Source organism: Sminthopsis crassicaudata, chromosome 1, assembly GCF_048593235.1.
Source record: "Sminthopsis crassicaudata isolate SCR6 chromosome 1, ASM4859323v1, whole genome shotgun sequence".
Lineage (NCBI taxonomy): Eukaryota > Metazoa > Chordata > Mammalia > Dasyuromorphia > Dasyuridae > Sminthopsis > Sminthopsis crassicaudata.
In genome coordinates, this window is record NC_133617.1 from 132,282,955 (window position 1) to 132,299,516 (window position 16,562).

Below are 16,562 nucleotides of genomic sequence, written 5' to 3' on the forward strand. Positions count from 1 at the left end.
AACCCAAACAAAACCTAAATTCCTATTTGAGATTCTTGGAAAGTTAAAACAAAACCTTAAAATTTGTTAGCCATGGATTGAATGTTTGTGCTGTATGTTTCTTTTTGTTTTCCATATGTTTTTTCTTAGAAAGTGAAAAAATATAAGCATTTATTCAGCGCCTACTATATGCCAAGTACTCTGCTAATCACTTTACAAATATTGTCTCATTTCATCCTCACAACTCTACAAAATAAGTATTATTATTAGCTGCATTTTATGGATGAGGAAGCCTCAAAATGAAGCAGTCAGTTTAGTCAGTTTCTTGGTATTAACTTTCTGAGGTACTTTCCTTCTTCCAAGTCCAATTTTTACTTTTGTACTACTCAGCTACTCAACATAGTATCCATATTCTTTTATTGATTGTTAAAACTGAATTCCTTTTTCAGGGCATGAAAAGGAAATATATTCACTCCATTTGTCCAATATGTTGCCAAATGTTGATCTTTCTACCTTCACAAACTCTTGATGATGTATATCACTTCTGTTCATTCTTATAGCCAGCTACTTTTATACAAATCCTCATGACAGCAAAGTCTATAAGGTCTTCCTGATGAAATCTCTCCCCCGTCTCAATCTATCCTTTATTTAATTGTCAAAATAATCTTCCCAAAGCACATGTATGATCATGTCATACCCCCCCAAAAAAAAAAACACAACACTTTCTGTCAGTTTCTCTCTCTATCTGTTTTTTTGTCTGTTTCTCAGTCTGTCTTTGTCTCTGTGTCTTTATTTGCCTTTTGTGTCTGTCTCTCTTCATTTTTCTTTTTCTCTTTTTGTCTCTGTTTCTTTGTCTCTGTCTCTCTCTGTTTCTTTGTTTTTGTCTCTGTCTTTCTTTCTTTCTCTCAATCTCTCTGTTTTTATCTCTGTCTCTTATGTCTGTCTCTCAGGCTGTCTATCTCTGTCTCTCTTTCTGCTTTTTTTTTCTCTCCCCCACCCCCACCTTAGTCTCTGTCTCTTTCTATCTCTCTTTCTCTCTTTGTCTCTGCCTCTGTCTCTCTGGTTATCTCTCTGCCTCATTCTGTCATTCTGCTTCTCTCAGTCTTTGTCTTTCTCATACTCTGCCTTTGTCTCTCTTTCTCTCTCTGTCTGCCTCTCTCTCTATGTCTATATCTCTGTCTCTTTCTCTCTTAACTCCAATGGCTCTCTATTTCCTCGAAGGTCAAATTGATAAAACTATTTGGCCTTCCAAGCCCTTCACAACTTGTCCTTTCCTCCCTTCCCAGTGTTCTTCCTCTTTTTTCTTTCCTATGTACTCTATAATTTGGATATATTGGTCTATTCTCAGATCATAGTATTTCCCCTAGGTCTTTCCTTTGGCTCTTTCCCCAAACTTGGAATGATCTCCCCTTCATCTTTATCTCTTTGTTCCTCCAGCTTCCTTCAAGACAGCTCAAAATCCACTTTGTGCAGGATGTCTTTTCAGAACTCTGCTGCTAGTGCTTTTCCTAGGATATTGTCCTAAATACACACTGTTTGTTTTACATGTACATTTGTTTGTCATCTCCTCTGCTGAATAAAAGCTCATTGAAGACCAGGACTCTTCTGTGTTTTTTTTTTTTGTTTTGTTTTGTTTTGTTTTTTTGTTTTGTTTTTTTCTCCTGAGGCTGGGGTTAAGTGACTTGCCCAGGGTCACACAGCTAGGAAGTGTTAAGTGTCTGAGGTCACATTTGAACTCAGGTCCTCCTGAATTCAGGGCTGGTGCTCTATTCACTGCGTCACCTAGCTGCCTGACTCTTCTGTTTTTAACTTTCCTTGTCTCCTTGGTGCTTACCACTTGACAAAACTTTAATGACCGCTTGTGAACTGACATATCATTGCTGTTTCCTTTATCAGGGCAAGTATTTTTTTTTTTTTTCTTTTTTTTAAGGCAATTGTATTCAAGTGACTTGCCTAGGGTCACATAGCTAGAAGTATTAAGTGTCTGAAGGCAAATTTGAACTCAAGTCCTCCTGACTTTAGGGCTAGTACTCTATCCACTGCATCACCTAGCTAATCCTTAGGGGCAACTGTTCTTTAAAGAAAAGAACTGAAATGTAAAACTCTAAGAATTTAATGACCCATCTCTTCTCTTTTTGCTCTGTCTTATGTGTTTTGGAAATTTTAAACTTGTTAAAAAAAAAAAAGTTTTCCTTGGGGGCTTGTTCCACATTCTCTCTACATTTTTTTTTTAAAAAATGATGTGTCTTGGGGTGTGTTCCTTGTGAAGAAGGAAATGGGTTCTGTCAGTTTAATAGGAACAGTTAGATCGCGGCTAAGAAGCAGGGCCGAGAAATAAATGGCTAGAAAGAAGCCAACCTTAGCTTTCTTAACTCTTCATAGTTCTGCCAACTACCCTGTTTAATTCTTCAACTTTTAACTGCAGACCCATTTTATATTTTCCAGACAACAAATGACAATAAAACAGAAAAAAATAAAGCACTTGCTTTGCTCACATAATATTGAGGGGAAAAATATAGGTTAGCTCTAAGTGAAAGTACAAATCAGTCAATGAAAACACATATTAATCTCCCCTCATGAGCTGTTTACTCTGCTAGAAACTGAAACAAAATGAACAAAATGTAAAAAGATTACATCCAAATAAATAAAATTCCTATATATTTCTAAATCAATTGGGGGAGGAGGGTTTTAACAGTTTTGTGCACTGGAGTCCTTTGGCAATTCGGTAAAGTCAATATTATTGTGGCTTATTCCCTACATTCAAATTTAAAGGAAATGCTAAATTTCTGTTGGAAGTTAGTGAAAATAAAATGTCTTATTCCTGTCCAAGTTCCCAGACACCTCTTCCTCCTGAAATCTATTCATATACCCCATTGAGGTCAATGTATCCTAAGTTATGAAATTCTGTTCTAAGATATCAGCCCAATTCTCCTCTCTCCCTGGTAGTTCCTACTTATTCATCAGGTTCCTAGAACTTGACTCAACAGTACTCCATAGTTTATTTAGATTTCCTTTGGGAAAATTTTGATTTGGGAATTATGAAATTCTTTCCTAGACTAAGAATATAATGTCCTCAAGACTGAGAGTGTCATCTTGTTGTGTGGATTTCCCTGGAAGACAAACATAATAGAGCTCCTGTACCAGAAGATCCTCCTTTTTATTAGATCTGCACCATCCAAATAATTCCCAGTAACAACAAGGAGCACAGTTAAGTCTTTAGTTAACCTCTTAACTAGTAACCCAAAATCCAAAGATGACACCATCCATAAACTGTCCCGTTTGACCATTTAGAGGAACACAAAACAACCCCTGCTGTAAGGGAATCTACTCCTGCAGAAGACTTCCTTCCCCACACTCTTGCTTATTGATTCTGTGACCTTTTTTCTCCTTTTTCCATGCCATCATTTGGATGTCTAGTTCTCCTCAAACTTTATTCATTCTTGTTTATCCGTTATTTTTAAAACAGTTTTCATATCATCTAATTAGGCTTAAGGTAAAAATGGTTGTGACATATTGTTCTAGGAGGGACCTTAGAAATCATCTAAATTTATGCCTATTAACTTTACATTTAAGAAAACTGGCTGCTGAGACTTGAAGGAAGCCAGAGGAAGTAGGGGGGGATGGCAAAGAAGAGGTGCATTCCAACTACAAGGGAGAGCCAGTACAAAGTTATGAAATGAAATGTTGAGGAAAAACATGTAGGCAGTAAAGCAAAATTATTGAATGAATCAAAAGGAATAAAATATAAGAAAACTAGAAAACCAGAAAGGACCTTATTGTGGAGGGTCTTAAGTGCCAATTTATTTTTGGTCCTGGAAGTAATAAGGAATCTCTGTTTATTGAATAACAGAATGATATGGTCAGACACAAATAGGGAAATCTTTTCAGTTGCTGAATAATATTATATCTGAATTGGAAATGGGGATGGGTGAGACAAAGAGATAACAAATAAAGTTGTAAGCAAGAGGTGATGAATTTTGTCCAATAGTCTTAGGCTTTTCTTTGCATCAAACTTTTTCACAATATTTACTATCTCTATCTAAAATAAAAAAAAAATTGATCTTTATCCATTGTCATTTCCTCAAAGAAAGCTTTAGATTTTTTTTTTCAAAAGAGAAATAATATATTTGCTCATTCATATATAAATGTTCTTACCTAACTAAGTTTATTGTTAATTCCATATATCTTGGAAATCTTTAGTAGAAGTCCATATCAATAGAAAAGAATTTGGGTATAAGTGTGCAAAGGCAAAAGCTTGGATGGAATCTTGGCTTCATTAGCAAATTGAAATGTACTGGATTTTCTCTAGATTAGAAAAAAGCTGTCTTCTCTAAATATGGTGTCTTAGATATTAGAACCTATTCAGGCTTAGGGAAGTCATTTAACCCTCTTCTGTTTTCAGTCCCCCCTTTTAAGAAATGAGGAATTGGGACTAGATAGCCACCAAGGAAACTTTAACCTCTAGATCTTTGATCCTAATTCCATAAATTATACAGGTTCCTTAGGGCAGAATATGAAGAGTAAACTGGCTGAATATGGACCCTCTTAATTAAAGAGAAAGTGATTCTGTTATCCAGATTGGTGGAGACTTCTAGTCTCTTACGAATTTATTTAAATTAATCCATACTTAATTTGTCAAATACATCTACAATACAAATTGTTTCAATAATAGATTTTCCAATCATGTGAGCCCTTTTATAGTATGACAAAAGACTCCTCTTCTTTCATGTATACCATCACAAATACATAGGAACTATCTGATACCTCAAAAAGAACTGGAACTGAGATTATAATAATTATGGTACAGAACAAATCCTTAATATTTTTTAGTCTCTCTACTCTTAGTTGTGGAAAATTACCAACAAAAATCTCAGCATCTTACCCAAGGAACATCCTTAAGAGAATTCAGTATTAAAAATCCTGTTTACATAACTGTTGATGGGTCCACTTGGCAAATATCCAAAATATGTCAAGTATTTGACAATCTTCCAAGTGTGTTTTGTATAACAATGTTTCTGGTCATGTTTCTTTGCCATCATTGCTTTGGATTTGATAGTTCTATTTTCTCTCTTTATCATTCAATTACAATCCCATTCCAAAATAAATCCAGTGCTACAGAGATATTTAAAGCATTCAGCAATAGGAACTCATCTATTTTGTGAATTTTCCTTCAAGCATAACTACCAAGAACTAAAAAAGAAACAAATTCCCCCAAATTATTTTTTGACAGTTTATTGTTGTTCTATAAATATTCAATTCTTGAAATGATTTCATTTATCTCTTAAGGTTCTAAACCAAACATCTCGACTTGAAATTCAACTGCTGGAGAATTCATTATCAACTTACAAGCTAGAGAAACAACTGCTTCAACAGACACATGAAATCCTAAAAATTCACGAGAAAAACAGGTGAGGGTCCATTATGTAATCCTATAGTAATTTCCTTTAGGTTCTATTTCTTCAGAACTCATTATTGCATTGCTAAATGACTTCTATTCCATTATTTCTACAGTGATTTGTTTGTGGCTTTTTATTGAGCCATAACATAATTCAGAAAGTATTATTGATCTATGACATAGGAAGGCACTAACTATTACTAATAATATACTTATTTCTCTACTATTTTGAGATAGCCTTAAAGTACAGAAAAAGCCAGGCTTCTTTATACTGGCTCAATTCATTACACTAAGAGAGCTATGTGTTTGGGAAGGAAGAAGAGATAAAATTAGAGAAGAATACTTGGTGAAAGAGTTGTATACTTCTGATATATCTTACTGATTATATAATATTATCTGAAAGCATTCCCCTATGTTGAATATGAGTAAAGTGTTGTAAAGCTGATTGTGTTAAAAAAAACTATTTGAATTTTAAGCGTTGGTAATAGTCAGTAATCATGGGACCCTGACACTAAGGTCATGGGCAATTTTTAGTACAGTAAATTGAAAACAAAACAAATACTTGTGGGAGCTTAATTCTAATTCTTCTTAAATAATTTAAATAATTGTTGTGCCTAACAACTAGGATAGAACTATAGGAGCTGCTGGATTGTGTGCTTCTGTTACTGACCTCAAATAGTAAGATACATTTTCCAAATACTTTAGGATATTATTTTTCTAACATCTAATGTTACCTCCCAAAAGGTAGCTTTATAGTGGATCTTTGAAGTCTCTTCTTCATGAAATGTTGTATAATGGTAGCTGTGGATAAAAATAATGTTATTTTATTCCCATAAATTATCTGTTCGAGATACTATCATATCATTATAGAAGATAGTACAGTTGTGGCTTACTTTGCTCTAACTTTAAGATTATTGATAGCAAGAATATGATAAGAGCACTTTGTTTTAGGAATTTAAATATCTAGATAAACAGAAAAATGTTTTTTTAACAATTAAAAATTGGTTTTTATAGCATTAGGGTGATTGATTATGTTTGTTCTTTGTCAGTTTACTATTCCTGTGTTTCTTTTGCTAGAGAGTACAACTATGTTAAGAATGTAATTGGGCACTTTTAAATTGTTCAACCTGAAAAAATCATAACCATATTGTTTGGGTTCATACTAACAAGTAGTAGTAGTAACAAAAACTAACCTTTCCATGGACAAGATAGGACTTGCATAGCACAATATAGTATTTTCTATATGGAAAGGCATTGTGATAGTGTGGAAAGAGAACTGAATTTACACTCAGAAGACATGATCTCAACTCTTCCACTTGCAATTGCTATCAATAACATATCGTTTTACATTTTAAGGCTTACAAAAACTTCATATAAATCATCTCATTTTTATTTCTCAAGAACACTGTGAGATAAATATTAAAGCAATAAATGCTATATACTTGCTCTGTGTCAAACTCTGTGTTAAATTATGGAAATACTTTAAAAAGCACAAAAATAAGGTCCATGTAGATATGTAGATAGATTAGGGTTAGATAGATAGATAGATAGATAAATAGATAGAGATATATGATAAAGAGATATATAGTAAATGGTTCGTAATCTCAGTAGCCTCAAAAGTAAGGGTCTATCAAGAAGGTAGGGGAAGGGCAGGGGACAACTGACAAATACCCCTTGCAGAAAGTGGTATTTGAATCTGGGGTTTTCAAGGAAGCCAAGTTTACCCTAAGCATAGGTAGAAATAGCATGTAATACTGTTGAATTGTACTTCAAGGAAAATATGGACACTTGAAAACAAAGAAGGGAACCAGTTATGAAGGTCTTTAAATACCAAAAAAAATTGTTTAGTTTATTTTGGAGGTAAGAGACAGTTATTATAGATATTATTACACACATGTTCATAGATGCAGAAACCAAGATTCAAAAAAATTAAGTGACCAAGCTGGGAATAAAATACTCATCAATATTTACAAACATTTGTTGTTTGCTAGCTGCTGTGCTAAATAATGAAGATAGAAAATGGAAAAACAATACCTGTCTTCAGAAAACTTGCATCTTTATGGGGAAAGGAGTTTTATACAATGAAACTGACTTCTTGAATCAGAAGATCTGGGTTCAAATGACACCTCTTATGTTTACTAAATGACTTGCAATTCCATTTCTTCCTATGTAAAACTGGGGGCTTCGATTAGGTGGCTTCTTAGGTCCTTTTCAGTTTTAAATATCTATGATACGATTTGTAAATTAAAACACACATGAGTAAAATAGATAAATAAAAGGAAGGCACTGGTATTAAGAAGGGGATCAGCAGAAGCCTCCTGGAGGAATTTTCGTGATACAACTAAATTTTTTTCTTTATTTTTTTTTTTTCTTGTCTTAGGGTGGAATAAACTAGTGATGTCAAATTTAAATAGAAACAGGGACCAATAAACCATTTAATAAGATCCCTATGGTCTATATATTGACTCCAAAAATAGTATGTTAACATTATCTATGTTTTATATTTTATTTTTCTTGTTGAATATTTCTCAGTGACATTTTCATCTGCTTAAGGCTGCATTCGGGAGTGTTGGGTTCCAGATGTGGCATGTAGGCTATATTTTTGACATCTCTTATATAAACCATTTTAACATGTAGATGATCTTTGGCAAATATATAGTATTACACTGAATTATTGATGTGTTGATTGAAATGCTCTCAACATGTGAATCATTACGAGGCAGTATAGCATAGTGGAAAGACGGAGAACTAGGCTTGGAGATAATCATAATAGTCAAAATTTATGTAGTACCTACTATGTGCCAGACACTTAAGCTTTACAAATATTATTTCATTTTATCCTCTCAATAACCCAGGGCGATAGGTTCTTTTATTATCTCTATTTTACAGATGGGAAAAACTAAGGCAAATAGGTTAAGTGACTTTACAGGGTCACATAGCTAATAAATGTCTAAGGCTGGATTTAAAATAAGATATTCCTGATTCTGGAAGCAACATTCTATCTACTTTGTTATCCTTCTGCATCTGAGAAATTAAGACAAATTTGAATCCCATCAGTACTTACTAGATAGATGATCCTTGACAATTCAGTTAACCAATTTGAGCTTCACTTTATTCATCTGCAAAATGGGGTATATCATATCCAAAATATGGGATGAATACATAGGAAGATGAATAAATCTGAGAAAAGTAAATCCCATACAATATACATTATTTGTCACATTTAAAATTAGTACTAAAATTGGTGTTAAAATTATTATTAAAGAAAAAACAGTAAGGGAAGCACTTCTGTTTGCAACAGAGATATCATTTTAACATCTCAAGTATCCAGTACAGATATAATAATAATAGAGGATAAGGGTATTAATATGACATATTGAACATTGTAAAGTTTTTAATATACATTAATTCTTATTAAAATCTCAAAAACAACTCCAAAATGAATAATTTTAAATATGGCAAATAACGTATTTTCTCATATCTGCTTTGTTTAAACTTTTGATTGCTGGATGCCATCATCATGCTGGGCTACTTAGATGCTTTCTCTGTGACTTAGGCTCAAATTCCTTCCTGGCTGATCAATGATGATCAAGGCATTTACCCTCTCTGGGATGTACTTTTCTCATCTATAAAATGATAATATCCTATAGTATCTACTTTGTAGAGTAAGGCAAAATAGGTTATCAATCTGGGAAAGACTAGTTTAACAAGGCCAGAGTCATCCACTGACTGCATCCAGGGATGTTACTAATCATCCTGAAGTATGTCTTGCCACTTGACTATAATGACCTTGGAGGAAAAAGTGAAACATGACTTTGCTCAGCCCTACCTCCCTTAAATCCATTTCACATTATTACTCATCCTCCTGATGTCATTGGTCCTCTTGGAGAATAAAGGATAAACAACAACCATCACAAGCACCTTCAGAGAGTAGTTGTTAGCTCTAATGTGTGCAATTATCTGCTTATCAAATATTATTAATCAGTGAAAAAATATATAAGAATTCTAACTTTAAAATAGTCTTTCTATTGGTTAAAGAGGAATTGAATCCTTGAAACATAATGTTACTCTGCAACATATCCATTGTCTTTGACCTAGTATCATGATGAGTTCAATATTAGCTAGTCCCAAATGACTAATAAAGGTGTTGTCAATAACAAACTTGTCTTTGGTAAATTTTCTTTTTAAGATCAAACTTAGAAGGTGATGTATCAAATCTGACCTATTTTATCGGTTCCTAACTAGTTTTCCCCCCATGCATGCAAATGAATTTTATTATAAGCATTTCTAATAATACTGAAGTGATGTAGAATGTCCCAAAAGTTTTAGTGTGGCTTTAAATGGTAAACCTATGTTTGTATAGGCTACATATCCATTCAGTCCCATGCCTTCATATTTCCCCTTCTCTTCCTCTATTATCCTTGACCCTCAAATATCCCATCAACTTAATGTACCTAATCATTTTGTTGTGTCTATCCATTGTATCTATTGACCCATCTGTCTGCCTCTGTCCATATGTGTGAACAGTGCTTTGGCACAATAGCATGGCTCATTCAGAGGTGTATTTTTTTTTCCCATGCGCCACACTTGGAAAAACATTGTCCTAGTCCAGATAGTCAAAACTTTCTTGTTTGTATTATGCAACATGCCTTTCCAATATCATTATCATTTTTCAAAACTACAATGGAATCAAAGGGATACCTGCCAAGCATGACCTAAAAGAATAGGTATGAACTTTTCCCAGTCTAAAGGATTAGAAATCAAAGTCTTAATCACCAAACTCTTTAAATTAAAAAAAAAATAGTTTCTTGATAATTTCTTACCTAAACCTCTTCAACTAATCTAAATCTTGCAAAGGTAATAAGGCATCATTTCTTTTTGAAAAAAAAAAAAAAAGTCTCAGAAACTAAGTACAGCTTTCCTTTAATCTGCCGGGTCTGGTCTGGATCAGGTAATAAAGTTAGCAAAAGGGCTTATCTAAATTAAGCATTGCTTCCTCCCACAGGAATGTCAGGGGGTGGTATCTATGGGTTTGCTACTTCATCACCTTTTAGAACAGTTTGGTCCCAACTGGGAGCTAGTACAACAACCCGCATGTGGAGTGTGTCACCTCTTTGGAAGAAAGAGGAGTATTTTATGTATGAAGTTGTACAGTCCTTTCATGCTGCTCTATCCTGCTGATTTACATCCTGATAAATAAATGCATCACTTGTTGGGTTGAAAATGGATTTTTAGTCTCATTAAATTTAGCTTTCTTTCCCAAAAGGTCTGAGCTAATACTTTGGTTTGAATTTTTACCACATGTATTCACTCATTGCTTTATTATTAATCTTGGGATATTATTGAGAAATTTTAAACCTGCCCTTCTGAGATGCTTTTCTCCATCCTACAGTTTCAATCTCACTTTCTTTTGCTTCCCACAAAAACCAACCAACTTATTATATGCTGGGAAAATATTTGGCCCCTGTAATTGAAATTACACAACCAACCCTCTGATTGAATTATAAATATGTTTATCCATATACAGGGAGTAAGGAAGTACATACAATCTCACATATTAATCATTCAGCAATTTCTTCTGACTAGATCCAAGGGTCTATGTTTGCAGGTAGAATACTCTTGTTGCTTAGGAAGGAAAGAGGGCTTTCCTTCTGGGTACAAGGCTATTCTTGTTTGGAAAGGAAAGTTAGCCAGGACACAGCAATTCCATTAATTAGATATTACTTTATCCATTCAGTAAAGGAATAAATTAGGCAATTAAAGGTGAGTTTTTAAATCTAAGGTCTCTCTTTTAGTTGCTGTTTTAATCAAAGGAATCACAAAATCTCAGTGGTAGAACAAATTCAGAGTTCATGTGCTTCAAGTAGAACCCAAACTAAGATTCCTTTTGATAACATCTTCAGAAAATGGTCATGCAGCTTTCTTACATGAAGACCTACAATGAGGTAAGATCTACCATCTTCTGAGGCAGTCCACTTCATTTTAGGATTTCACTAATTGTTGGGAAGTTCTTTAGATGGAATTTAAATCTATTTCTTTGCAAATTCCATTCACCAAGTTAAGAAGAAAATAATCCATGCTCTTTAAACTTTAGATCTTTCCATAGATTTATGTAGGAGGGTACATTTCCCTCTCATATGTATGTTCACTTTTTTCCCTCTCTGTATTTAAATATAAAAGTCAGCATTAGGAAAATGGCACTGGTTTAAGAATAGTTAGAAACTAGTGCAACATGATAAATATGGAAATCTGTTTAAAAGGCTAGCATATATTTTACCTGTTTAAAAGGATAGCATATATTTAACCTAGATTAGATTGCTTGTCATCTTGGGGAGGGAGAAGGTAAGGAAAGGAGGGAGAAAAATTTGGAACACAAAGTTTTACAAAAGTTAATGTTGAAAACTATCTTTACATATATTTGGAAAAGTAAAAACTATTGAAAAAATAAACTAAAATAAATATGTCAAGTTTAAAAAAGAAACTGGTGTTAATGAAGAATATCATTCTGATTTATCTATGTTTTTTTCTATTATCTTCCAAAATGATTATCTTGTTCCAGCATTACTGCATATGAGTACATATTGAAAAAAATTTTAGTTGCTCTGGAGACATAGATGTAGCTTCAGTAATTATCAAATGATTCTCCAGGTGCAACCTGATATTAGCTGAGAAGAAGAGGATAATGGGCTCTCTTGTGATACACAACAGAAGAGATTGAAAAATGATGTCCTCCTATGATGGAATAGAGGAAGTAAGAACAACATTATATTAAATAGAGCTGAGATTGTGAATATTTCTTTATATTTAATGATTATCAAAAAAACTGACAGTTTACTTCTCTAGCATCCCAAAAGTTTATCAACTTATCCCCTGCTATTTAGCAATAAAAAATAACACATATGCTTTCTCAAAATAATGGTTATATTAACGTTTTGATGAGATACCAACATTTTTTTTCTGATTTGAATTCACTATAATTCATAAAGTACTATGCATTTATGTGCTTAATTTTTCTTAAAATAAAGTTTGTTGATCATTAATTTAAAATTGTTAATAATGATATTTTATTTTATGTTTATATCTATCAATAATCTGGAAAGTAGGAAATACAAATATTATCATACTTTTTCCATGACTGAGAAAACTGAGATTTAAACAACTTAAGTGATTTATTAGCAACAGTCTAAGTCAGGTTTAGAACCTAAATATTCCAATTCTACACCCAAAATTTTTCACTACTCCATGCTGCTTTTTTATTATATAGATAATTTCTATCATTATTATTATAAACTGCTAGAGTTTTTGTAGTGCTTTAAGCTTTGCAAATACTTTATGACATTTGTTCCATTTTATCCTCACAACAATTCTGGGAGGTAGTTGCTATTATTATCCTCATTTTACAGACGGGGAAACTGAAGTAATTGTGTCAGCCTTGGTATACACATCTCATCAGTAGCCTCTGCCCTTGGGACTCCTCTGAATGAAGGAAGGAGAGCTCCTCCCAGAATCTCCATTTAAGAAGGGTAACCAATTCAGCCTTCTTGTGATTTTCCATTCAGCTACACTCCTTTGGACTTTTCAACATGCTTCTTCTCTCTGGTATCCATTGTCTTCCTCACTTTCCAATACTCTCTATTTGCTTTGATTTGTCTTCTTTTCATGTATTGTCATCTGTTTTTAGAATTAAACTTCTCTGAGGGTAAATAGTGTATTTTTTGTATTCCCAGAATTTAACACAAAGCTTCCCACAAAGCAGGTGCTTATTAAATGGTTATTGACTGAGGCAGACAGAGGTTAAATCTTTGTTGCCAATAATTGTCTGACACCAGATTTAAAGTCATGGCTTCTTAACTTCAGGCAAAGGCTCTATCCAATGCTTCTCCTAGGTATGAAATATTATATAATACAATAAGAATATGCTAATATATTTGTGATCTGATGTATATAACAATTTGAAATGATTTAAAATGTGAATTGTGGTAATTTTATTTATAATAATACAGATTGATGAGTATTTTAAACACATTGGAATAAAATCTTGTTTTTTTTAATGTCAGGATAGATTGAATTTCGTAAGGTCTGTGAATGTGACAAGGATAATAGGGTTACAGAAAACATCTATCTAAAATGATGGTTCTCACTTTTGTTCCTGATGGTCTGAAAATTACAATAGTACAAAACAATAGGGGTATAAGTTTTATTTGTGTTGATCTAGTTTTATTTAGCTTTGTTTCTTAATTGGTATTAAATAATACCAATTAAAAAATACCAATAAAAGATATGAAACAAAAATATATAGAAATTGAAAACACTCAAATATACAAAAAACACAAATTTTAAACAATTTGATAGATTTGTGGTTTTCCAATGTGACTGAGATTTGAGAACTGACTAGAAGCTTTGGATTTGTATTTTAGAAGGACATACATTGTCTCTTATCTCCAAGAATGATTTATTTATCATTATCTTTGAATTAGAAGGTGAGATTGATTCTTGCAAGAGAATTCTAGAAGAAATATGTAAAATTTGTGACATGAAGATTGAGCAATAGGACTTAACTCACATCTACTAAGTAACTGTATTTGATCATATACTCTTCTATGTGCTAGGGAAAAGATAAACCATACTCTTAAGAAGCTTATAGTCTTATGGCAAAGGCCATGAGCAAACAAATATGTACAAACAAACCATCTACAGAATTAATAGAAAATATTTAGCAGAAGAAAAACACTAAAATTAAGAGAAATTGGAAAAGTCTTCTGAGTAGGATTTTAACCAGTACTTCAAAGAAGTGGGAGAAGCCAAGAGGTGGTGATAAGGAGAGAAAGAATTTCAAGATATGAGACACAGCCAGAGAAAATGTCTAGAAATAGACTCATAGTAAAGGCATCTAAATTTTTATTCATGAAATATTAAGACCAATATCCTTGGGTTAGAAAGGAATCCAAGTGAAGGAACTCTTGAGAATAAATTTATGGCATGACAGTGGTGGTGGTGCTAGTGCTGGGAAAGTTAGGTTATGAAGAGCTTTGAATGTTAAATAGAGGATTTTGTATTTGATCCTAAAGATGATAAGAAACTACCAAAATTTATTGAGTCTTAGTTGTCAAAGGGTAGCTGGTACATTAGGAAAATAATTTTGACAGCTGAATGGAGAATGAACCAGATTGGAGAGAGACTTTTGACAAGCATACAAACTAGCAGTCTGTTGAAATAGTTCAGTCATGAGTTGATGAAGGTTTGCAGAAGGGCAGTATTAATATCAGAGAACAATAGGGTGCCAATTTTGGGAAAATATTGAATATTGGGAATTGAAGGTAAGGAGGAATGCCTAGATTGTAAACCTGGGACACTATAATAATGATAATGTCCTCCACAATATGAAAGTTGTGGGATAATGAATTAGGGAGAAAGTAAGAATAAATTTTGAATACATTGACTTTTAATATACCTATTGGACGTCCAATTTGAGATGTTCAAAAGGCAGTTGAAGATGTGAGATTCCAGGTTAACAGATTGTGATAAAATAGGTAGATTTGAGAATTGCTAGCATAGAGGTAGTAATTAAATCCATATGAGATGGTGAGATTGTTAAATGAAGTAGTACAGAGGGGGAGGAGAAAAGTACCCAGTACGAAACATTATGTGACACAGACAATTAGAGGACATGATCTGGATGAGGATGCAGTAAAGGAGACTAAGAAACGTTGGTCATACAGGTTGAAGGAGAACCAGAAGGTGGTATGCTGAAAACTTCAAGAAGAGAGTATCAAGAAGAAAATGGTTAACTGTGTCAAGGATGCAGAGAAATCAAGAAGAATAGATTATTGAGGAAAGCCTACTGGATTTGGCAATTAGGATATCATTCATAACTCTGGAAGAAGTTTTGTTTTAATGGTTATGTTGGAAACTGTATTGTTGGGAATTAAGAAGAAAGTTAAGGAGAGAGGAAATGGGGATATCTATTGTAATCAGCCTTCGTAAGGAGTTTAGCCATAAAGAATTAAAAGGAACTAGTTAGTGGGAATAGAATGATCTAGTGAGGGGGATTTAAGAATGAGGGAAACATTGGCATGTTTGTAGGCAATATAGAAAGAGCCTGTATTTGGAAAGAGATTTAAAAGAAGTAAGAAAGTGAGGATGACAGAAAAGTCAATTTATTGGAAGAGGTATGATAAAGTGGAATGGATACAAATGGAGATGCATATTCAGGTAGAAGGGTTTACTTTAGCAAAGAGCAGGGCCATATCTTCATGTGAAAAAAATGAAATATGAGTTAATGAAAAAATATATAATATAAAATGAAAAAGGAAAGCAGTAGATGGAATTCTCAGTCAATGCTTTAAATTTTTTTCAATAAAACATTCAAATAAAAGGGTTATGGAAAAGTTTGAGGAGGGATGAAAAGACTTGAAGGAGATACTGTGAAAAATGAAATAGTATATTAATAAAGGAAATAAGAAGGGATTGCTTACCTGCATTAAGGATCTAGTTGACGTGTATTATAAATTTTAGTAGACACATTTTGGATATTTGTGTGAGTTTCTCCACCTAATACTAAAAGTAGTAGATAATGGTAGTGCTCCAAAGCTGAGGTTTGGCAGGGCACAATTAATATGATAAGGGAGCAGGCAAAGATTTAAGAGAAAATGATAATATAGAGAGGAGCTGGTTCACCAAGGGGTCAAGTCAGAGAAGGGAGAGAGAGTGGCTAGTACTGGGGTGATAGACTGGGAAAGAACTGAGAGGCTAAGGGATTGGAGGTTATCATGCAAATGAAGAGAACATTTTGATATGGGAAGACAGAGGGAGAGGTGGAAACCCAACAAACTGTGATTAGATAAGGGAATGTCACAGTTTTTTTTAACAGTTCATTTGAAAGTAATGGAAAGATCCAAGAATATGATTTGTCATTTTTATGTCTTTGTGTGATTGAGCTATTGATATTGCACTGCTAAGTTTTTGTTTGATATACATTTTATTAAGTACTAAAGGAGTGTACCATGTGGACATAATGAGCCATTATATTGTCCCAGCTCAAAAACAAACTAATTGTTATAACAAGGCATGGCTAATTAAATTTCCAGAAACCTAGGAGAGATACAGAAAAAAAAAAAAAAAAAAAAAAAAAAAAAGTGATGAATATCAGCTGGCCCCTTACAACTTCCGCAAAGAGTGGGTAAAACAT

General features: G+C 33.3%; 1 protein-coding gene across 2 annotated transcripts in view; it reads left to right on the top strand.

Moving 5' to 3' along the window:
* Positions 1 to 16,562, top strand: part of ANGPT1 (angiopoietin 1) — a 315,373-nt gene that overhangs the window by 173,218 nt on the left and 125,593 nt on the right. For both annotated transcript variants that reach the window (XM_074267098.1, XM_074267107.1), the window contains exon 3: positions 5,266 to 5,387. In XM_074267098.1, coding sequence (XP_074123199.1) covers positions 5,266 to 5,387 — 122 coding nt within the window. The remainder of the gene's footprint in view (positions 1 to 5,265; positions 5,388 to 16,562) is intronic.